This window comes from Triturus cristatus, chromosome 2_2 (genome assembly GCF_964204655.1).
Source record: "Triturus cristatus chromosome 2_2, aTriCri1.1, whole genome shotgun sequence".
Lineage (NCBI taxonomy): Eukaryota > Metazoa > Chordata > Amphibia > Caudata > Salamandridae > Triturus > Triturus cristatus.
Window position 1 is genome coordinate 1,104,714,564 of NC_140582.1, and position 24,591 is coordinate 1,104,739,154.

The window sequence follows — 24,591 nt, forward strand, 5'->3', positions numbered from 1 at the left end:
TGTCGACTTCAAAGCCCAAATCACTGTGAAAAGTATCATACAATTTAAAGAATCCTGATATCACTGGTAGCAACAAAGAAAGTATTTTTACTCCTCCCAGAAACATTTCTTCTAAGAAGGGAGCTGTGAAAGGAGGTGGGCAGTGAGATAAAACTTAGGCTGGGTAAAAGTGTGTTGCAAAGCAAAACCAGTATATCTCTGCCACAGAGGTTCATCCAAACTATATTCTGGTTATGAAACAGCCACTTTCCAAGTCATCCAAGAAAATATACAGTGGAGAGTCATGACTTTTTTTGCCTCTCCTGCTGCCAATATAGAACAAGCATTGGCAATGCAATAGGTCTTGCATTTGTTGGAGTCAGAGCTATTGGCGTTGTAAATGGCAATGATTTTTACTATTGCAATAGGTCTTGTATTTGTAGGAGTTATTGGCATTGTAAATGGCAATGTCTTTACTGATGTGTTATGAAGTGTATGTGGTGTATGTAGGTTGGATTGGAATAGTTATTTGTGTAATTGTGTGGCATGGAAATGTGTGGTGTGGAGGGGATTTGTGTATCAGAATTGTGTGGCACGGTGTGCTGTGGAATTATGTGGATAGTGATTGTGTGGGATTGAGTGCACTGGAATTATATGGAATAGGATTGTGTGTTGTGGAGTGGAATTATGTGGAATGGTATTTTGTGTTGTGCAGTGGTATGCAGTGGAGTTTAATGATGTGGTATGCTGGTGAGGGCTGCCTTCCATGGCACACAAATGCCTATCAATAATTATTTGTATAGGGCCCACATTTTGCAAAGCTATGCACTGGTATATCACTGTGGTGTGATCCCATCACATGGTAGAAGGTGGGGCTGCGGGTAGGGATAGCGGTGCTCTGGCAGAGTCTTGTGGACCTATTAGGGATTTGATTATAATAGAGGTGCATTGGTAGAGAAGGTGGTCCTAGCAATTGGCAGCAAGGAGTGTTACGGCTACTATCTTCCATGATCAAAGTTCACTTAATATCACAGGTTATATCATTAATTACATGCTGCTCACTGCTCCCAATTTTCATCACCTCATTGCTTCTAACCTATCGACAACCTCCAGACAAACCAATCTCCTGGACCCCATATCAGATATCACAACAGACCACCCCACTGATATATTGCAATATCTGGTTTGCAAGCGGAATATTCATTGAATTTCAAACAGACCATAGCCATGCCACATAACAAGCAATGCTCAACTATGACCAACTTGTCATTGGGACCATACATGAAGAAGGAGCCACTGATGATATACTGTGCATTTTTCTTTGTTTGTGCCTCTGCTGTGCAAGCAGAAGTACAAACAAAAACTAAACCCTTGATATCTTTATAAACACAGGAAGAATGAGGGAGACAGAGACATCTGGCAAACTAAAATAATTTTCTGTACGTTTTATAAAAATGTAAATCTACACGTTATGTGTATTGTTGCTGGGAAGCTGAATTTTAATATCAGCTTTAAACAGGATTTGTGAAAGTACATAAAATTATACACACACAGTTTTGCGTGTTGTAAAAATGTCTGGGCACATGCAGTAAACAAAGAAATTGCCACGCAGTTTGAAAAAATGTAAATCTACACTTTATGCACATTGTGGTTGATAACCTGAATTTTCATATCGGCTTTCAACACGATGTGTGAAAGTACATAAAATGATATCAATGTGTCTGTGAAAAATAAAACCAATAATATAAGATGTTTATGGATTTGTAAAGCGCATAGCTGCCCTTGGGCTTCCCAGCAATAAGAGAAACATAACAACGGTGGACTAGGACAGGATGTCTGAGATCGGGAGTTTTTTAGGGAAAGAGCAGTGTCTTGAGTTGTTTCCTGAATGCTATGCCTGATGAGCTGGTAAAGTTATCATTACTTACACAGCTTTGCGAATATAAACTGGGATGCAACACTATAAACACTGTGGCAGATTTACAAGCCCCTTTCGCCACTTTTGCCTAATTATTGACATGGGAAAAGTGATGTAAAAAGTGGTGCAAGGGGCTTGTAAATCTGCCCCACTGTATTTTCCCTGGTATTGTGTAAACACATTGCTATGGACACCCAATAGAAACACAGGTAGGAGGGGTCATGACGAGTTGTAACAACAGGAAGCATGAACACCTTGAACACTGTGTGATGGGCGACAAAAATGTTTACTGGAGGGGACACTTACCAAAATGCACCAATAAAATAAAAGCATTCAAGAAACAGCAAATAGCAATAGACGGGCCTGCCAAGAGCCCCTAGAAGAGATTACAACTTGTCTTGCCGACAGCGCAAGCACTGTTTTAGGCTCAATCTAAATAGGTAGTGCTAAGGGAAGGAACCTTCCTCCTCTTCCTTTTAGAAAAAAGGTAGAAGCAAAAGATAAAAAGGTAAAAAAGTTTAGGATAGGGTTAAAAAGAAAATTAGGAAAACCAATCTGCAAGAAAATATTTTTCTCCAAGGAAGGCATTCACTTGGTATGTTTTGTGAGCCTGCCAAAAGCCATTGTTGGTGAAATTTCCATGAAAACTATTAATTTCTTCAGCTTGGTAGCAATAAAAAAAGGGCGTTCTATGATGCACTATATTTGACGTGCTCGACACATGCTAGATGCTATCACCAGACATGTATGCACTGCACTGCACTTTACTGTGTGTATTAATGGTTTTATAGCTGTGTTTCAATGGTTTTAATGAATGTTTTATTGTATTGCAATGGTTTTTAGTAACTATGCAAAAAAAAATAAACTGAAACTATGCACTGCTTACTATGTTTGTTAAATATAAGTCCTTTGAAGTAGACACCTGCCCCCTGCATTGGTGTGCAATATTAACACATTTTATATTTTATGCATGTAACTGGCTTTTGTGTGCTGTTCTAGACCAAACGGGGGGCGTCTCTGCACTTTCATCGTTGCACTTGAAGGTTGTTTTTCATCCCTAATTTATTCAGTGCACATGCTGCTGAAAACCCCCCAGTGTTACTTGAGTTGAAACTAAGTGAAGACAGAAACAGGTCTAAGTCAGGGAAGAGTCTTAAAGCAAGTGATTTTGTATCTGTTAGTTGTCAAACAAAGGTTCCTTCCAGAGAGCTGTACTAAGGCAGAAAGTGCTTCACCCCAGGTGTGTTTCTTTTTGAAGATAGGAACCACAAGAGGTTATTGAGTATAAGAGATGTTGTGTCTTGTAGTGTTGTCATCTGTTTATTTATGATAAAAGCTGCGCACCAGGCATAAAGTCTTGCATTCAATCCTTTGGGCAGTATGGTACTAATGCAGTCTTTGTACACCTAAAAGTCCAGTTATGCAACCTTCAACGGCTTCATGGCACTCTCTATTGCTCAAGGAGATGCCTAGGGTGAACAACAACAGCTTACCTACAAGAGTTTTTACTCTTTATTGTTAACCATTACAAGGTACTCACAGGTACCAAGGGGGAACTTGGGACAACAGAGCTAAGAATAGCAATGATAATTGAATGAATGTGTAGGTGCTTTGAAAGCGAGGATGCAATGTGTTAGGATCAATGCCAAACTGTTGAAATTAATGAGGGGTTGTTATAGTGTTGGTGGTGATGCCAAAGCCTTTAATGGTAGGTGGGGCTCTGTTAGCTTTTTGGAGGAGAGGAGATGGCAGGTGTTCCTGATATGGTCGGTCAGTGTGTTTCAGAGATGGGGGGCACCAGAGAAGGAAGGCTAGTCCTGGGGTTCCGCAGCATCAATGTTCTGTTGGTCCTTCATGGGAAAGTTCTTACAGAGTGGAATAGGTTGAATGTGCATTGTGCTTTGCAAGTCATGTGCTTGTGGGGTGCAGATGATGTAATATGGGTGAGATATGGGTGCTGAATCTGGAGCTAGCTATCAATGTGGGAGTACATTTCTGATGAAGCTGAAGAGGGACATGTCTGCATTTCGAAGACCCATCAATAGAAACTTGGAGTATTTTAAGCAGAGTGTGGAGACTTGTGTTCCTCAGCAGCTTGTTCAAAGTAATAGGTAAGAGATTTAGGGGACTGATATCAACAGTGTCAAAACCCTACCAACACCAGATTGATTTTCAAATGGCTGCCAAGGTGTCACAGATTATCTATTTGCTAAACTAACGAGCCGTGAGCCAGCTGTTATATGTTTATTGACTGTTCTCTCTGCTGCAATTGGCATCTATCATGATGGCATTTCAATAGAAGCTGTTTACCAAGATATCTTTCTGCCAGCTAGTATATGTGGAGGAGGCATAAGTCACTGGCCTCCCATGGTGCATGCCTAATTGTCAATGTCATCTGTGCACATCATCATATTGCTTTGCCTCGTCTTGACCAGTTGATGCTATTGTTGCCTGACTGTCACATATAGGAGCTTTCTACTCAAAATATAACCCAATCAACTGTCCAATTTACTAATTCTCCTAGCAAATGTCATTTCGTAGTATTGAAATACACAGTGTTATCAGCAGAATACATTTTATTATTATTATTTAATAAATTACATGGTATAAGCAGAAAATACAGAGGAGATATCAACCTCACGCTGGCTTATAGTGAAGGAATTGATACTACACTTCCTAAAATATTGCATGCCATTAAAGACTAGAAATCACTTGCGTTGTTGACTATTTTGCTTCTAGGACCCCTCTTGTCTGTTAGCGGTTTTTATGAGAGGCCACTATAAGGTGTTGAAAATGACCACACAAGTGACGGTCTGAGGGGACTCCAGCCGCGCCGCTCTGTTGTCCATACCTGGTATTTTCTGGCTGTTTTCCACATCCTTGGGGATACCCATGCCATCTGCCTTCTCATTAATCAGTACAGCATTTAGCAATAAGCTACTGATTGTGCACACTACGGGGGGCGCTCCAACAATGAGCGGCAGAAAGATGGACCCTGAAGGCGCAGCATCCTCCCCTGTTAACACAAACAGAGACCTTTGATTAACTGGCATAGCACACAATGTAAATGCTTCTGGAAATTCAGAAGTCTTCAAGGTTTCTCATTACCGTAAACTGCTGCTTTTTCAATTTACATTTCTGTTATCATTGTCCCACTCTGCAAACATTGAATTCTGTTTAGCATACATATGGCCGACTTTCCCCTGCCTTGATAGTTTCATTGCGCCATCGGTTATCATTGACCAACACCTTGTACTGTCACAGAAGGCAAGACAGCTCCCAGTGTGACGTCACAGAAGGGCGAAAGGTGCTGGAAGATAAGTGGCCTTCTTGTAAATAATCAAGAATTCACTAAGTTACAAAAACAAATTGTAATATAAAAGAAAAGTATAGACATAACTATTACACCCAGCTGAAAAGAGAAAAATCCTACTTGACGACTCCCTTAAGGTTTAGCTCCCATAACTGAGCTAATTAGGGGGCATATCAACAACAACCGGCGATAATTATCGCTGAGCGCACTTAGCGCTCGAATAATTATCGCCGGCTAGCGCCGATTTTTATCGCTGAGATAGCTTGCTATTAGCAACCCTTATCTCATCAGCAATTAAAATCCTAGCGCTAACTGGCTAACATGAGATTATCGCTGGAAACCCAGCGATAATCTCACGTTACCTAGTTGATAGGGACTCACAAACTATGATATCCACCTTCCATAGGATATCATGGCTAAGTCAGTCCTGAAGCAGGCGTAAGGAAAGTAGCGATAACAGGGGTTATCGCTACTTTTCCTGACGCTATGCTTCATAGCGTTAGGCTTGCTGATAGGAGAAATGTCGCTCAGCGACATTTCTCCTGTCATGCCAGGTCAGGAACACCCACTTTCCATCTCATTGGAGATGCAAAGCTGGGCGTTAGGAATCCTGACGCTAAAGCAAGGTTTCACGCGTTAGCATGACCTTGCTGATTAGGTGATAAAATTATCGCTGCTTTTCGGCCGAAAACGGCCGCAAAAGCGGCGATAATTTTTTATCGCCTGCTTGTTGATATGCCCCTAAGTGAGACGTTTTGGACTGAGGTCATTCAGTCACCTTAGGAGCATTTGGATGTAATTCCAGCCACCCCCAATTCTGATCTCGTCCTTTATGGCATTCCATTTCTTAGAATGTACATTCCAAGGTCACCTTAACAGAGGTTGATGGTTGTGGTGGTGGAGCCTGCTAGTGGGTTGGGGACAGACATCTAAAAGACATTGTAGGGGGTATCACGGATCATTGTGCATTATTTCTATTGCCTTCTGCATTGAATGTAGCTCACAAAATGTGAATCCCAGACTCAGGCTTGTCACTGACACTGTTTTGTTGTTCTCCTGAGGGATTTCTATGGAAAGCCCCAATCTTATTGCCCATGGAACCCTTCAAAGAATCGACAGAAAATAGCAAGAATATGCACAGAGGGACATGTAAGCGAAAGAGCAACCACAAATGTGGGAAGCAAGGTATGGAGATGAAGGACTCTTCCAGCATCTTGGTATGTTGGTTGTCAATATAGTGTTTAGGCTAAATTTAGGGCACTTTGAAGCAAGGAGATTAAAGTAAAGATGGATAAGGGGTGGGATGTAGAGTAGATGGCGGAAAGAGAAACAAAAGAAGGAAGTTATGGAGTTAGTGAACTAAGAGGACACAAATGGAAAGTGGGATCCTTGATGGCTGGGGGTGATGTTGGAAAAAAGTGACAGAGGTGTCAGGAATAGCAATCAAGAAAGGTTTTCTCTGGGAAGAACCCATTGAGAATATAACATCTCAATTAAAGAAGCTGACTCTCTTCATGTCAGGGGATGGGTGTGCTCTATTTAGGAAATTAGGGGCTGGTTTATGAGCCCTTGCGTCACATATACACCGCTGTTGCGTCACTTATTGTGGTGTTGCAGCGGCATAAATAATGCGCCACGTTGTGCCATATTTATGAAGTGACCCATCTAAGCAGATGTGTCACTTCGTAAATTCCTGCGCTACATTATACCTGTGTCAGGTATAATGTATACAGTGTGAGCATTCCCCCGCAAGAAAGGGTCGCAGGAGTGGCGCAGTGAAATCTATGAGATTTCACTGCATCACTTCTAGGACGCTAATGCGTCAAAACCTTATGCCTGCCTCATGGCATGCGTAAGGGTGATGCCGGTCCTTTAACATGAGGCTTTCCTATGTGAAAGGACACATTGCTGTAGTTGAGTCTGTTTTCAAACACACCCTAGCAATGCATCACTTTTGCGCCTACAGATACGTGAGTAATACTGAGTAACTCTTTTTGTGACATGATGCGCCATACTGGAAATACTGCGTGTTGTACTTTGCCCTTCTGGCAGGTTCACCCCTGAACTTTTTGCCTTAAGCTCTGACATAGTGGTAGTGCTTTTTGGCCTCTGCGCACTTTAGCTCTGTGGCCCAGTGTAAAGTGCGTGCGCTCTCTGAGTGCATGTGGTGAGATTGGCCTGCCCTCCCATAGGAATGCATGGGGGATATGTGTGTCCATGGTAATTCCTGGTATGAGAAAAGTGCAGGGTCGAGTTTAGTATGTGCGGACTCGTGAGAATAAATGCTGCGTAATGGTGTGCACAGATTTATGGTGACTGGTGGAGAAGTGCCACTTCTTGAAGTCGGCATTTCTGTGTACTGTGTGCCTGCCTGCCTGATGTGGAGTGCATATCTGGCTTGTGATTGACAGGTGCTGGATGGTGTGGGGAATTCCCGGAGCCAGGGTGAGTCTGCCTGGTGGTGAATGGAGAGATCTGCCTGTAGATGGGAGGGAGGAGTTGCACCTGGGACCTGAATAGGGCAGTGCCTTCCCTCCATAATGCCGGCTCCGCCCCCGGTGGTGTGTCTGAGTACCTAGCCCCCACCTGACAAAGGAGAGAGGAGCTGAGCACAACAAAGTGCTCTAAAGCTCCCCCAAACCAGTTGCATCTGGGTTTTTCCCCCAGCCCTGTGCTGTGTCACAAAGGGAAAATGTTGTATAAATATAGGGGCTGTGTCCCCATAAAGTTCCTGTTCAGTGTTCCTGGCGGTGGGGAGGCTTGCTGCTGGTGGGGCCCAGGAGGGACTGCAATGGGGGCTGCCTCCCAGCTGGAGGGCCCTGTGTGCTGGGCCATACATTGCCCCCTTGATGCCTCCAGGACCTTTTGGACCCTTCTGCCTTTTTCTTCCCAGCTTCCAGGACTTTGAAGAAGCTGGTCCTGATCCTAGCGCACGGAGAGCACTTTATTCTAAATTCCCCCAGAGAGAGGAGCTGGGGCTGTGCAGCATCGCGCTGCAGAGAGAGGGAGAGGGAATTCCCAGATTAGGGATTCCCCCGTGACGCCAGCAGCGCGGGTGCCCACCCCGCTTATTTTTATTTAATTAAGCAGGTGCCCACCCTGCGCCTTCGCTTTTCATTTTTATTAACTAGCGGGTGCCCACAAAACATTCCGGCCTTTTATTTATTCCTTAGCGGGTCCCCACCCCGCTGTATATGCCACCAAAAAAAGCCAGATCGCCTCCACCGTCCGCAGCCCGCCTGGTTGTGGGTGGGGCCTGGCGGACGGAAGCGGAAGAGGGGAGGAGAAGGCGGCACCTGGTCGCAAGGGGCTCCCGTGTGCAAAGGGAAGTCCCGCGCGCCGCACAGAAGGGATGTCGTCTGGAGCCTCGCGGGTTCCGTGAGCGAAGTAGAGTCCCGGGTCCCAGGAGGGGGCCCGGGTGAAGAGAGGCGGCCGGTGCAGGCAGCGCCTGTCCCTTGTCTACTCCAGGGCTCCCGTGGTGAAGAGGGAGCCCCGGTGCCGCGAGTAAAGTGCAGAGGTGTCGGCCCTCTACATCGAGGGGTCCGTAGCGGTGCTGCACGCATGCAGCCTGGACCGCCGAGAGCCTCGCAGCCTCCACGTTGAAGTCCCGGTCCCAGGAGAGGGACCGGGCGAAGAACAGAGCAGAGCGCCACGCGGCGTCTGGTGAGTGGAGCTCGTGGGGAGCGGGGTCCATATCGAGGCACGCTATTGGTGCCTGGCCCCCTTCATTGTTTCCCCTGAGTGGCCCCGCCAGAGAGCGGGCCGCTCCCACGTCGCTTGCCATAATTGTTTTCAGAGCCCTGTGTGCTCCAACGTTGGGGGCAAGTTCTTTTGGGGGCATATCTGTTTCAGAGACCCGTGTGGCTCCAACGATGGCCATAATTGTTTTAGGAAGGCCCACAGGGGCCTCTGCTTTTATCGTATGGGCACATTTGTCTTCAGGGCACAGTCGGTGCCAGCGCCCCCCTCTTCCTGTTGACATTTGCAGTTGCTGCATTTCTGCCCATTTGTTTCAAGGGCACATCGAGTGCCCAGGCCCCATTCAAGTTTCACAGCTGCCCAGCAAGTAGTGGGCAGCTGCTACATTTAGGTCGCAATTCTTTGGAGGCCTGTCTTTCTGAAGTTAGGAGTGAAACGCACTCCTTTGCTCCATCCCTTCCCAGCTGCCCGGCAATTAGTGGGCAGATGTTACGTTTAGGTTTGCACAGTTGCGCACCTGGATTCAGCTGCTAGGCAGCACGCCCTGACTTTTGGGACTATTAGGTTAATAGGGCGCTAGGCCCTAATGTGAGTGTGGTGCTAGGAAATGTAATTCATGTAGTATGTTTTACACACCCTGTTTGATACCTCTAAACTGTGGTTTATGATTATGAGTTTGTTCTGCACATTATGGTTTATGCTAGTGAGATTATGTTTCACTTTGTGATTTACGTCCCTAATGTGAGTTATACTTAGGAGGTTAGGGTCTAAGGTGTTTAGACTTGTGAGATGATTGCATAGTGTGTTTATGCTGGTGAGGTTGGCGCAGAATGTAATTCGCGCATGATGTGATGCTGTGCATAATGTAGTTTATGTTACAGGCCGATGCTAAGTACAGTGATTACCAGTAGTTACTGGATGTGTTCTATGTTTATGATAAGTTCTACATTTACTAAGTTCACTTTGTGATGGTACTGACAGTGGTCCAGTTGGCCCTGTCAGGTGTAATTAATCCCTTGTAAATATGACCTAGTGCCAGGTGGCACCATGTATAATATGTGCTTACTATTCTAATGTATTATGATAATACAAAGGCTATTTTTATATATGACCTTGTGTGGAGTTCCTTTTGTGGTGTGCCTGGGATGTTGTTGCTGTGAGCTTTACACATGACCTCCGGGATAAGCCTGACTGCTCGTGCCAAGCTACCAAGGGGGTGAGCAGGGGTTATCTTTGGCGTGTAACTCCCTTGCCCTGACTAGAGTGGTGGTTTCTGCCTGGCTTTGGCACAAGCCTTAGCCACCCAGAAATCCCATTTCTAACACTGCGCATCTATGGTTTCGCAAGGAGGGCGCACTGAGAAGTGTTGCATCGCTGCTTTGTCACAGCGATGCAACACTTCTCATAAATAAGGCCCTTAGAGTTTGTGCACTCATGATCAATGGTTTTGGAGGCACATTAAGACTCATATTGGCCAATAATATGGTCTTACTTTAAAAAAAGTCTTTCACTTGCAATTAACTATACATCGTATTACCACAAACCTTTTAAAACGGAATACACCTTTATAGTAATTAATGTGGAAGAACTACGTTGTGTCTCACTGTAGCACACTGATTTATATATGAATGCATATTGAGATCTTGCGGACCTTTTACAAACAATGTCACAAAATGCTATGCAGTGTTGATATGATATTGAAAACTTGATTTTTACCCATTTAGCCCTGGGAGAAAATGGGGTTGAGGATAGCCTTTGAGCTCCAAGATTGTTCACCCCTCGGAAATGTGACAGGTAGAGAGGGGGAGACCCAGGGAAGAGACTGACCTGCTCTGCCAGGAACAAGGTTATTGGCACCCAGGTGCGCCAGACATCTATCGACAGTCCTTGGGCCTGACTGCTCATGTGCCCATAGTGCTTGTTGGTCAGTGCCCCGGCCCAAAAAACAACGGTGGCCCGAGTGTGCAGTGGCAACAACTGGAGCAGTGGCTTGTCCCTGGGGCCTTGCCAATCCCCACTAAGACTTCACGAAGGACTGGACTGTGTTTTGGTCAGGTACTCAAAACCTACGACTGCAAGGGTAACCCCTAGGTACTGTATGTTGCGCCGAACTCCATCCCGGTCCCATGAAGGAACTGTTTGCCGACTGAGAGGTCCTAGGGCCTGGAGCCTGACGGCCACTGCCTCAATACAGCAGGCAAAACTGCAGGGATTTGTCCAATACAGTGCCAGAGGAACCTTTGCTCTTCCTAGACCTTCAGACACACCTATTCGGGTCTGTGGTATACAGAGCCCGGTAGAGTCTCTTTTGTGTCACCCTGTGGGACAACCCCCAGAAGCTGTTGGGTGAAACAAACTGTGAACAAGCTCGGAGGGTGCCATCCCTGTGGAAACAAACCCACACAAATCTAGGTGGAAAGACCCTGTCCCCTGCCAGCCCACCATGGGGAGCGCAGACCAAGGCCCCCACCAAGCGAAAGCATAAAAGACAAATGTACGGTACCCCTGCCAGCAAGTTCGGAGGGAACAATGGAGAAGAAGCTCAACTTCCGGGGACCTCGGATGTGACTGGCACCCTGCAAGCTATGCAAGCTTCCCATATAAAATTGGAGACTAAAATCGGGGGCTTAGGGACTCTGGGCAATGGGACAAACTCTGAACATGCACTCGTAAGTGCAACAGACTCACACAGGAAGTGTGAGTGCTCTGGTAAGACCTTTGGACTCATCAGAGTCGGACACAGAACACTTGGGGCCAAAACGTTGAGCGGAAAATGCCTCAGGCAGTGCCATAACAATAGAGAGACATCAATGAGCCACCTCACCTTAACCTGGAACACTGGAGCTAAAACCATAGTCTAGACAACAGACCTGGGCATTGAGTACGGTCAGGGAACCCTTTAGCCTACACACAGAAACTTTAGGTCTTTATTTACCATCAAAACCAGATCCTGTTATAGTAGTGATCATGAAGTCAATGGGCAGCTGGATGACATCAAGTGCTGGGCTGTCTTTGGTCTACGTTGAAAGGCAGTGACCAGATCTCCTGCTGTTGCAAGGAACCCACCTCATGGGAACCAGATGCTCAATACCAGCGAGATATGGTTACGATAGGGTGTACCATGCAGGGTTTTCCCAGGGTTCTCGGGGAGGGGCCATTTTCAAAGATAGACAGGTGGAATGTGGGGGGAGTATTCCAAAGTGTTTGACACCAAACATGACATGTTTCCGTGTAGCCAGTCCAAAGTTAGCATATACCATGAGGTTATAGTGCTCTTAAGAGTATATGGTCAGGCTGCACCACAAACAGCATCAGAGGAGGTACTCCGAACGCTGCAGAGAGGCTCTGCTCATGCAGGGGCACCCTCTCACATAAAAACCAAGCACTCTGTCTTCAGGATTGTCAAGGCCTGCCATAGGAGTGACTTATAGGTTTTATATGTGTGTCCAATGGTAGTGATATAGGTAGCCTATACCACAGTAAGGGGTGCATGCACCACCTTACCCAGGCTTCAGTAGCAGACCTATGGTGTCATTTTGGAGTGCTTCCCAGGGGGGGCATAATACGTGCTTCAGCCCCTGGTAGGCCTCTGAGGTACCTATGCCCTAGGTACATAGTATACCATATACCAGGGGCTTATAAGGCACTCTAGAATCCAATTAAAGATGTACCTAATGTACATGGAAAGCATTTTAGAGAGCAAACTAAATGGTGCATAATAATCAGAGTGTCGACTTCAAAGCCCAAATCACTGTGAAAGGTATCATACAATTTAAAGAATCCTGATATCACTGGTAGCAACAAAGAAAGTATTTTTACTCCTCCCAGAAACATTTCTTCTAAGAAGGGAGCTGTGAAAGGAGGTGGGCAGTGAGATAAAACTTAGGCTGGGTAAAAGTGTGTTGCAAAGCAAAACCAGTACATCTCTGCCACAGAGGTTCCTCAAAACTATTTTCTGGTTATGAAACAGCCACTTTCCAAGTCATCCAAGAAAATATACAGTGGAAAGTCATGACCTTTTTTTGCCTCTCCTGCTGCCAATATAGAACAAGCAATGGCAATGCAATAGGTCTTGCATTTGTTGGAGTCAGAGCTATTGGCGTTGTAAGCGGCAATGTTTTTTACTATTGCAATAGGTCTTGTATTTGTAGGAGTTATTGGCATTGTAAATGGCAATGTCTTTACTGATGTGTTATGAAGTGTATGTGGTGTATGTAGGTTGGATTGGATTAGTTATTTGTGTAATTGTGTGGCATGGAAATGTGTGGTGTGGAGGGGATTTGTGTATCAGAATTGTGTGGCATGGTGTGCTGTGGAATTATGTAGAGAGTGATTGTGTGGGATTGAGTGCACTGGAATTATATGGAATAGGATTGTGTGTTGTGGAGTGGAATTATGTGGAATGGTATTTTGTGTTGTGCAGTGGTATGCAGTGGAGTTTAATGATGTGGTATGCTGGTGAGGGCTGCCTTCCATGGCACACAAATGCCTATCAATAATTATTTGTATAGGGCCCACATTTTGCAAAGCTATGCACTGGTATATCACTGTGGTGTGATCCCATCACATGGTAGAAGGTGGGGCTGCGGGTAGGGATAGCGGTGCTCTGGCAGAGTCTTGTGGACCTATTAGGGATTTGATTATAATAGAGGTGCATTGGTAGAGACGGTGGTCCTAGCAGTTGGCAACAAGGAGTGTTACGGCTACTGTCTTCCATGATCAAAGATCACTCAATATCACAGGTTATATCATTAATTACATGCTGCTCACTGCTCCCAATTTTCATCACCTCATTGCTTCTAACCTATCGACAACCTCCAGACAAACCAATCTCCTGGACCCCATATCAGATATCACAACAGACCACCCCACTGATATATTGCAATATCTGGTTTGCAAACGGAATATTAATTGAATTTCCAACAGACCATAGCCATGCCAAATAACAAGCAATGCTCAACTATGACCAACTTGTCATTGGGACCATACATGAAGAAGGAGCCACTGATGATATACTGTGCATTTTTCTTTGTTTGTGCCTCTGCTGTGCAAGCAGAAGTACAAACAAAAACTAAACCCTTGATATCTTTATAAACACAGGAAGAATGAGGGAGACAGAGACATCTGGCAAACTAAAATAATTTTCTGTACGTTTTATAAAAATGTAAATCTACACTTTATGCACATTGTGGTTGATAACCTGAATTTTCATATCGGCTTTCAACACGATGTGTGAAAGTACATAAAATGATATCGATGTGTTTGTGAAAAATAAAACCAATAATATAAGATGTTTATGTTTATGGATTTGTAAAGCGCATAGCTGCCCTTGGGCTTCCCAGCACTAAGACAAACATAACAACGGAGGACTAGGACAGGATGTCTGAGATCGGGAGTTTTTTAGGGAAAGAGCAGTGTCTCGAGTTGTTTCCTGAATGCTATGCCTGATGAGCTGGTAAAGTTATCATTACTTACACAGCTTTGCGAATATAAACTGGGATGCAACACTATAAACACTGTGGCAGATTTACAAGCCCCTTTCGCCACTTTTGCATAATTTTTGACATGGGAAAAGTGATGTAAAAAGTGGTGCAAGGGGCTTGTAATCTGCCCCACTGTATTTTCACTGGTGTTGTGTAAACACATTGCTATGGACACCCAATAGAAACACAGGTAGGAGGGGTCATGACGAGTTGTAACAACAGGAAGCATGAACACCTTGAACACTGTGTGATGGGCGACAAAAATGTTTACTGGAGGGGACACTTACCAAAATGCACCACTAAAATAAAAGCATTCAAGAAACATCAAATAGCAATAGACGGGCATGCCAAGAGCCCCTAGAAGAGATTACACCTTGTCTTTCAGACAGCGCAAGCACTGTTTTAGGCTCAATCTAAATAGGTAGTGCTAAGGGAAGGAACCTTCCTCCTCTTCCTTTTAGAAAAAAGGTAGAAGCAAAAGATAAAAAGGTAAAAAAGTTTAGGATAGGGTTAAAAAGAAAATTAGGAAAACCAATCTGCAAGAAAATATTTTTCTCCAAGGAAGGCATTCACTTGGTATGTTTTGTGAGCCTGCCAAAAGCCATTGTTGGTGAAATTTCCGTGAAAACTATTAATTTCTTCAGCTTGGTTTTTCATTATAAACAAATAAAAACCATACAACACAATTTAGATATTCCATATAGCTGGTTATCACTACTGCACAAACCACAAAAGTAAACGATCACAAACTCCAACACAAATATAAAGGAGACTTGGGGGAAAAAGTCATCCGTGCCCAACAGCACCAGGAGGCCATTGGCAGGACAGCAATACACAAATCTCTTTCAAGCTTGTCTAACCTAACATGGGCAGGTTATAACTCGCTGTTTCATATAAAGAACCATATGGAAACTTCACATCTTTAGGTGACCAAATTTAGCCTTAATACATACTCATATTATATGCCTGGGGTGTCCACCAGATGCCACTATTGGCTATCAAATGCCAGCAATACCCACTGGAATCCAGGGTGCTCGAAATACTTGGGGCGTGACAAGATGTTCCACAAACACAGACCAAGTGTACTTTTTTTCTACATTACAGCTTCTTTGGCATGGAAGTGCTTTGTGCCAGACTTTACCATTCTTATTTTGCTGGACACTGTGAAGCAATCATGAAGCGAGAGATCACAGTAAGGAAAAATTAAAGTAGTATTTTTGGGCCATATGTATCAAAAAAGAGTTTTGCGAATTTGAAATTGCGATTTTTAGCAAATCGCAATTAGAGAATCGCAAAATGCAATGTATGTAGTATTTGCTAAAAATTTGGTGAATCCTACATATTCCTTATTTGCGAATCGCAAATTGATATTCGCAAATAAGGAATACCTTCCCATTCCTATGGGCTAGGAGGACCATAGGAATGAATGGGAAGACATTCTCAATTTACGATTACAAATTAGAGAATCGTAAATTGAGAATGCAATTTCAAGGTTGCAAGGGTGCCAAAAGGACACCCTGTTGCACCCCTGAAATATGCATGTGTGCCCCTAAGGGCATGTATGTGTGACATTTGGCTCTTTTAAAAAATCAAAAAAGTGCTTTTCTATGAACGTCGCAAATTGCCACCAACTTGAACTTGGTGGTAATTTGCAATTCCTTAAGGCTAAATAGCAAATGTGTGGTACCCTCAGAATTGCATTTACGGAATCGCAATTTGCAATTCCTTAATTGCATTTGTAAAATAAAGAATCGCAAATTTTGCGATTCTCTATTTTGCGATGGTCTTTTGGGATGATACATCCCAAATGGCTTTTTCCCATTCACAAAAGGGTAGATTCTGAGAATCTGCCCATTTGCAAACGGGAAAAAGGCTTGATACATGTGGCCCTTTGTCTGGTTGCAAACCACTCGCTTTATGCAGCCATTGAGTCTTAGGCCTCTGGTTGGCTCCCTCTGTCCATAACATGTAGGTTTCCTCCCCAGTCCTGCTCCCAGTCATTTATATTTCAAATCCAACTGGTAGGTAGATTAATATGATGTGCAGATGGAGCTCTCCGCTGCTCTAGTGCATTTCTAGTTAAGTCAACAGATGCAGAGCTGTCATTTTTTCAATGTCAGGAGTGAGTAGTTGATCCACTTCAGATTCTTTCTGGTAATTATAGTCATGCATTTACAGCAGTGAAAACATAACTGCGGGCACCAGAATGCAAAGTAGAAACCAGCAGTAGAGAAACTACACAGCTTGATGTCACTGTCTCACTGCTAAGTAAAAGTTCTCTCACACTCTAAGGAGATCAAAGAGAAAGGATCCCGGGAAGTAAATATTACATAGGTTAAGTATGTATAGAAGGTTAACTTTTATCTGGAGGAGCAGAGTTCATCATGGTGATTACCCTGGGTCATACCCTGTTACTACCTACACAGCTGGATCTCATCATAAAGTAGTATAAGCCTGTTGCGGTCGTCAAATTACAGTCCAACTGGTACGAACGATATCCACTGTATCAGTGTGCAGAGTTCAACAAATGAATTCCCCAAATCAACAAAACTTAATCCAAATGAACGCACCCGCCAATTATTTGAACGGTTAATCCAATTTCATGCGTAGGAGTGACATAATTACACATCAGGAGGGAGCGGTAACCGTTAATGGAACCAGAAATCTCTATCCAAGCAATCCGGTCGATTAATCACCAGAAAACCAAACCAAGCGGAATCAATACGCAAGGACGTATTGATTCCGCTTGGTTTGGTTTTGTTGATTTGGGGAATTCATTCGTTGAACTCTGCACACTGATACAGTGGATATCGTTCGTACCAGTTGGACTGTAATTTGACGACTGCAACAGGCTTATACTACAGATAGCCTGTCTTTGAATATATTTTCCTTGTGCCTGCAAGATTTCCTGAGAACGCCCATTCATTAGCGTTCTCTTTGATTTCCTGTACTACTGTGTGATTCCAGCACTCCTCAAATTGTAGCCATTGCCCTGATGATGACCTTAATTGCATAAGGTCGAAACGCCGTCGACATCCCAGTGTAATCCACGGCTACCTGAGGATTAATACCTTATAACAAATTATTTACTGTATTTATGTAATTTGTTTATGATTAATGTTTGTTTTCACTCTGCGCCGTTCCACACTGTATATATCACTTGTGTCACTGCACTTATCACTTGCACCAAGCACGGTCAGTACACAATTGGTGTATTTTTGGCTACTTTAATTTAATTTAATTGTACCATAGTGCTGTTATAACTATTTGTATGATAATAATAACAAATTTCTTATTTTGGTCTCTTGTTTCCCTTCCTTGATGATTTATGCATTTTCCTAAAATTGTCCCTGTAATTACTGGTTGAGACATTGTTGTATAAGTATCAAAGACATGCTTCAAGCATGGTTTTGTGAACTTTGAGCTGCACTTAGCTCGAGGTGTTGGAGTGCTGAAGTAGCTCAAACCGATAAAAGCAAAAACAATTGCTAAGCTCACCCAATTTATTAGCCCACTGAGTAACGTAATGTCACTACTTTTCAATCCACTGAAAAACTGATTTTTACACCTATGGGCACCACTTCAGGGGCCTGTGGACTGCTGCGCCTGCATCCGCCTTTCCACGCCTGGCTTTGGGATTTAAGACCTGCGCACGGTGTGGTTTACTGGACTAAGCTCTGGTTGTAGCAAGTGCTGTACAAGGAGCTAAAAATGGACCAAAAATACAGCTCGACTTCGGAGAGCAGTATAAATAAAATTGATTCAGAAGAATCATGTCTCAGTGAGATCTGGTGATTTTTCCTGATCAGCCAGCAATCGCCACAATTCTAATTATACTTTAAACTCTCAATGAACATAAAAACAAAACAAATATTAAAGTGTGCTATTAGTGTTGCAGTCCAGGCACTGTGAACAACAGAACAATGGCCTAATTCAGGTGGAGTCTTACTCTTGCAGCACACCTGGCTCCCCAGATTTGAATGGAGTCTCATCCTTGCACCATTTTTGTGGAGTAAGATTTGATTCAGGAGCATGGAGCTGGTGAGCATGGAGGAGTGCGATTCCACTGATGTCTCAAGGTGCAGCACATTAAATCTGTGGCCTCGAATGCCAAAGGCCTATGTCTCGGTCGAGTTCTATTACTGTACTTTCTTCTCCCATCAGAGATCTTCAAATTGTGGGGTGCACAACCCTAGGTGGTCTGTAGCTACATTCCGGGAAAGGGAGGGGGGGGGGAACAAGGAGATCTGTAATTACTTGTAAATGAAGGTAGCAGTGAAGTGAAAAAAGCATTTGCAATGCAATTAGGTCTCGCATTTGTGAGTTAGAGTTATTGACGTTGAAAATATATTGAAAAAGACGCAAAGTGTGGATTGTGTCAACAATTGCTTGGCACATACCTCATGTGTGAAGTGTCACATATGCACACCGTGGTGCTTCACTAATGCGAAACTCATTAATAAAAGTAGTGCTTACAGACTAACCAACGCAATCGGGATCGGAGCATGTGAATCCAAATCCCGGCTTCTCTTTAATTTTCTAGACTATTTGACTCACTCTTCTGCATCTTGGTTATCCACCAAACACTGTGAGGTACTTAAGTCTGCCAAGGGGGCGGGGGCAGGGGGGCTTCGGGGGTACATGAAAATGTATTAATTGCCTAGTTGTCAAAGGTTGCCCGGTGCTATTAGTTAAAAGTGTGCCGATTTCAATAAGATATTAAGAGTACTTTACTCGCATCTATGAGAAAATCGACATTAACTAAACAAAATGCCAGAATGCTTGTCAGTTTTCACAGTGTTTTAGACAGTACTGGTTGCTTAGTTTCATTGCATTATTTTTTGTATATACTCTTTTACACAGCATCCAAAGTAGGTTACCTAACCCCAAAGCCCTGAGTTGTTAATAACCCATAGAAGGGAGTGTTTTACAGTTGAGCAAATGTGTCCAAATGTAATTTTGGTAGTGCCATGGAATGATCAGCCAAAGAGATACTAGATGAGTAGGTATTTAACTACACTGTCAAAAGTATGGTATTGTGGCTGTTTTTACGCAACCACCTCTCTGAATGTGTTTATTAATATAGAGCTTCATCTGCCAGACAGTGCTCACAGAGGGGCGACTAAATCACAGAACAAAATGTATTCATTTATCCTGAGTGTGAAGGCACCCGGAAGGCTTAGGTGCCCGCCTGGGGAGGCTAGGGATCCCTGCGCTTCTGCAGACTCTGCTGTGCTCCTCTGCTCCAGCAGGGCACAGCTCAGAATCTGCCTCTTCTGCTAAGAATAGGTGAGGGGGATGAGGTTGGGGCATGCGGGAGTTGCCGGGAGATTTCCAGGTTATTGAAAGTGATGATTCTAACGTGAGGTAATGGAGACTGAATGTGTTTGTCTGCACCAGTCTATTTCTCTACCATCTACTGGGCTCATTGTCATGTATCCATTCATCTCTCTTTGTTAGAGGTGAGCGAGCCAATATATTAATTAACAGGTAGAGCCAGCCAGAGACGAGCCAAGCGTATACGAGCCTGCATATACGAGCCAAGCGTATACGAGCCAGTGGGCGAGCCGTGAAAATGATCGGCATGTTAATCATACAGTAAACATGATGTAAATGTGCAATAATGTCTCTTCAGAATTCAAAAAAGTGCATTTCTTTAGCGCGTCACCTCAGGACACAAGATTATAGCACTCAATTCGAGAGGAAGTTATTAATAGTGCTCGTTTTAAGCATGAGTTAAAACACTACCGCTCCTCCCAACCGACAACAATGCCATTTGTGAACTAAGAGGTGTCAGTTGCCATGCATACCCCGAATGTTGCCTAAAGTCTTATTATATTTAGAGTAACATTAAAATCTAGTTCATTAAACACAAGACGTTTTTGTACAGCACGCACCAGGAACTCGCATATTTCAAGGTGGCAATAATAAAGATGAAAACGGAAGTGCTGGCAGGCAAGACAACACAAACGAGAGTGGGGGGGGTGTGAAGTTACAGACTGAGGGAGGGGGCAGTGGGGTGGGGAGACAGGGAAGAAAATAGTGTTAGTAGTAAAGGGGCCAATAGCCTTGGAAGGATACAAATGATGAATCAGGAGGGACTAACAAGACTCAAACCAATCGGAAGGCAGCATTTAAGACCAAAGCCAATGGGCAGAGAGTGGGCGGAGCTTCCACAAAGATTCCACACTACAGTATATACTGCATGTCTCGTAAAGGGATGGTAGCGCATTCGCACTGCAACGCTAGGCAAGACCTAAAAGAAAATAGTGCCAGGAGTAAAGGGGCCAATAGCCGTGGAAGGATACAAATGATGAATGAGGAGGGACTAACAAGCCTCAAACCAGTCGGAAGGCAGCATTTAAGACAAAAGCCAACGGGCAGAGTGGGCGGAGCTTCCACAAAGCTTCCACACTACAGTATATACTGCATGCCTCGCAAAGTGATGGCAGCGCATTCATGCTGCAACGCTAGGCAAGACCTAAATAAGTGAGGAAAATCTAACAGTGTGCCATGAGGCTGGGTCAGTGAGAGTGGAGATGAAGGGGGAGGGGGGTCAAAGACTTGCTTAAAATCAAAACAGTCTGCATTTTGAAGTATTTTTCACCTTCAATAACCTGCATATAAAATAAAACGCACACACCTTAAATCAAAAATAAATGCAAGTTAAACTAATCAATGAGGAAACCCAGGAGATCCCTACAAATGTCCATGTGTGTCAGCAGAGTCACACCTAAGGTGCAGTGAGGAATAGTGGCTAGCGCTATGCTGTGAATGTCGTTTTTTCAGTCAAGCTTACAGAGCTTGCGCTGTGGCGATCTGTTATATGTCCTAGTGGGGTCTGACTCCTCCCACGCTTTTGGATTGGCTTTTATGTGTGTCCTGTAAAAACTGGAGGCTGCAAATGGCTAATGGTGGGTGTATGTCCCACCTTTTTTTTAAAGTTCACTCCCATGGAGTACTGCCTCGGGAGCATGCAGGGGTGCGCGTGGTGGCAGCTGTGAGCTAGGACACATTCTTTGCTCGGACCCACCCTATTAGTTCCCTGCCCTCCCAGCCTCTCTCCCGCCCATCCCTTTCCGGCCTTGTTTTTGGATGATGCTGTGCAGCCAGCTTTTCTAAAAGGCAAAGGCAACAGTAAGCAAGTCCTGTTGGCTTTGCCAATGCATTTTGTTATCTCGTCCCACGTAGAGTTTTCTTTTCCACACTTCCTCGCATTTTTGTCCTTTCATTATGCAGTTGTCTCCTTTTGATTCACAATAGGTATACATTTTATTTCCAGAATCTTTGTATGCTATTTATTATGCAAAGACCTCAGGTTCAAGCACATCATTGACATCGCAATGTTTCTAGGCGCTTGAATAATAAATAATAGGTGGCATTGTTTGCCTACCTGGTGAGACTGAATTAATTGATCTCAAAGCATGAAAGACTGAATGAGTCCAACTAGTTGGAATTCATTTTGACGATGACGTCTAATGCTCTTTAGCAGGGGCATTGATCTCTGAGCTATGATGCTGCCTTGGTGTTCTGTCTTGTATCTGTGCCGAACACAGCAGTAAGCGAGGGGGGAAGGAGGCCGGAGTGGTGTCACTGTTCAGAACTGCTGGTGTTTCAGTGAAATGTGAACTCATACCATGGTGAGCTTCATTCCACCGCACATGCACAAGACGTTCTGCAGGATGGAGAAAAAAAGGAGATTAAAGACATCACGCGCCTGGAGACTAGGCACTAGAACCCAGTGGGAAGGGCGGTCCTAGGATTTGTGGGCACGAGCAGGATAGGAACATGCGATGCCCCTCTAATATGCATAAAATGTAGTATCACAACAAGTGACATCATAGGAAGTGTCAACTGACCAAACATTTTGTGGCACTGTTGAAGTAGCTTTGCAAGAAGCGATGGCAGCGCATTCATGCTGCAACGCTAGGCAAGACCTAAATAAGTGAGGAAAATCTAACAAGTGTGCTATGAGGCTGGGTCAGTGAGAGTGGAGATGAAGGGGGAGGGGGGTCAAAGACTTGCTTAAAATCAAAGCAGTCTGCATTTTGAAGTATTTTTCACCTTCAATTACCTGCAAATAAAATAAAACGCACACACCTTAAATCAAAAATAAATGCAAGTTAAACTAATCGATGAGGAAACCCAGGAGATCCCTACAAATGTCCATGTGTGTCAGCAGAGTCACACCTAAGGTGCAGTGAGGAATAGTGGCTAGCGCTATGCTGTGAATGTTGTTTTTTCAGTCAAGCTTACAGAGCTTGCGCTGTGGCGATCTGTTATATGTCCTAGTGGGGTCTGACTCCTCCCACGCTTTTGGATTGGCTTTTGTGTGTGTCCTGTAAAAACTGGAGGCTGCAAATGGCTAATGGTGGGTGTATGTCCCACCTTTTTTTTAAAGTTCACTCCCATGGAGTATTGCCTCGGGAGCGTGCAGGGGTGCGCGTGGTGGCAGCTGTGAGCTAGGACACATTCTTTGCTCGGACCCACCCTATTAGTTCCCTGCCCTCCCAGCCTCTCTCCCGCCCATCCCTTTCCGGCCTTGTTTTTGGATGATGCTGTGCAGCCAGCTTTTCTAAAAGGCAAAGGCAACAGTAAGCAAGTCCTGTTGGCTTTGCCAATGCATTTTGTTATCTCGTCCCACGTAGAGTTTTCTTTTCCACACTCCCTCGCGTTTTTGTCTTTTCATTATGCAGTTGTCTCCTTTTGATTCACAATAGGTATACATTTTATTTCCAGAATCTTTGTATGCTATTTATTATGCAAAGACCTCAGGTTCGAGCACATCATTGACATCGCAATGTTTCTATGCGCTTGAATAAAAAATAATAGGTGGCATTGTTTGCCTACCTGGTGAGACTGAATTAATTGATCTCAAAGCATGAAAGACTGAATAAGTCCAACTAGTTGGAAATCATTTTGACGATGACGTCTAATGCTCTTTAGCAGGGGCATTGATCTCTGAGCTATGATGCTGCCTTGGTGTTCTGTCTTGTATCTGTGCCGAACACAGCAGTGAGCGAGGGGCGAAGGAGGCCGGAGTGGTGTCACTGTTCAGAATTGCTGGTGTTCCATTGAAATGTGAACTCATACCATGGTGAGCTTCATTCCACCGCACATGCACAAGACGTTCTGCAGGATGGAGAAAAAAAGGAGATTAAAGACATCACGCGCCTGGAGGCTAGGCACTAGAACCCAGTGGGAAGGGCCGGTCCTAGGATTTGTGGGGCCCGAGCAGGATAGGAACATGCGATGCCCCTCTAATATGCATAAGATGTAGTATCACAACAAGTGACATCATAGGAAGTGTCAACTGACCAAACATTTTCTGGCACTGTTGAAGTAGCTTTGCAAGAAGCTACTTCTCTAATGTGGATATCACTGAGATGGCTACAAATATAAATAATAGCCCTAATAAAATAAGTGCAACAGCTCTATTATGTGGAAATATAACACGTCAAACTGGGTTTAAAAGCTAGGCCCATATCTCCCCAAAACCAATGTTTCCAGATAAGTGCATGATTCAAATTCTATGCCAGACTGACCCATAGCGATGCAGTGGATCTTCAGGTGATTCCCCAATACTCCAGTTGCACCAGTGAAGTTCATGGTTAAGGCATTTGGTTTTAGCAGGCATGGGCATCAGCACAAAAGGATCCATGCTGGTTTGGGTGAGTGGCCAGCAAATGCTCCAGTGTATAACAGAAAGCACTGATTAGAGAAAATAAGAGGATGAGGTGACAGAGAACATATACAGGTGGCAGGAGCACCAAAAGCTGGACCAGTCCCACAAACTTTATGCCTAAACCCAGCAACTACTCTCAAACTTCATTTTTAAGAGATGAAAAGAGCTGAACTAACTTAAAGATATAAAGATGAGATGGCTAAATAGGGACAAGAATGTGTAAAAAGGGAAAAAACTGTCAAAAGCTACAATGGGAACCAGTCACTCAACAGACAAATAGTAAATTAAAGCAACAAAACACAAAGGATTTATTATAGCAGGCTCAATGCAGTTTTCCCTTACACGGAAATTAAATCTAGCAATGTGGAATAGGTTGGGGAGGTGGTGTTTGACTTTCAAAATAAATCTCCCATACTCCCTGAGTATCCCTTAGATTTGCATTTTTAAAGACTTGAAGACACATTTGAAGTCACATATCCTTAATAGCTGAGAAGACACTTGCCAAATTGCAAAG

At 44.0% G+C, this 24,591-nt stretch overlaps 1 protein-coding gene across 2 annotated transcripts in view; it reads right to left on the bottom strand.

Moving 5' to 3' along the window:
* The window catches only part of LOC146863225 (uncharacterized), a 283,553-nt gene that overhangs the window by 12,101 nt on the left and 246,861 nt on the right, over window positions 1-24,591 (bottom strand). For both annotated transcript variants that reach the window (XM_085642657.1, XM_085642658.1), the window contains one exon: window positions 4,749-4,913. In XM_085642657.1, the coding sequence (XP_085498783.1) occupies window positions 4,749-4,913 (165 nt within the window). The remainder of the gene's footprint in view (window positions 1-4,748; window positions 4,914-24,591) is intronic.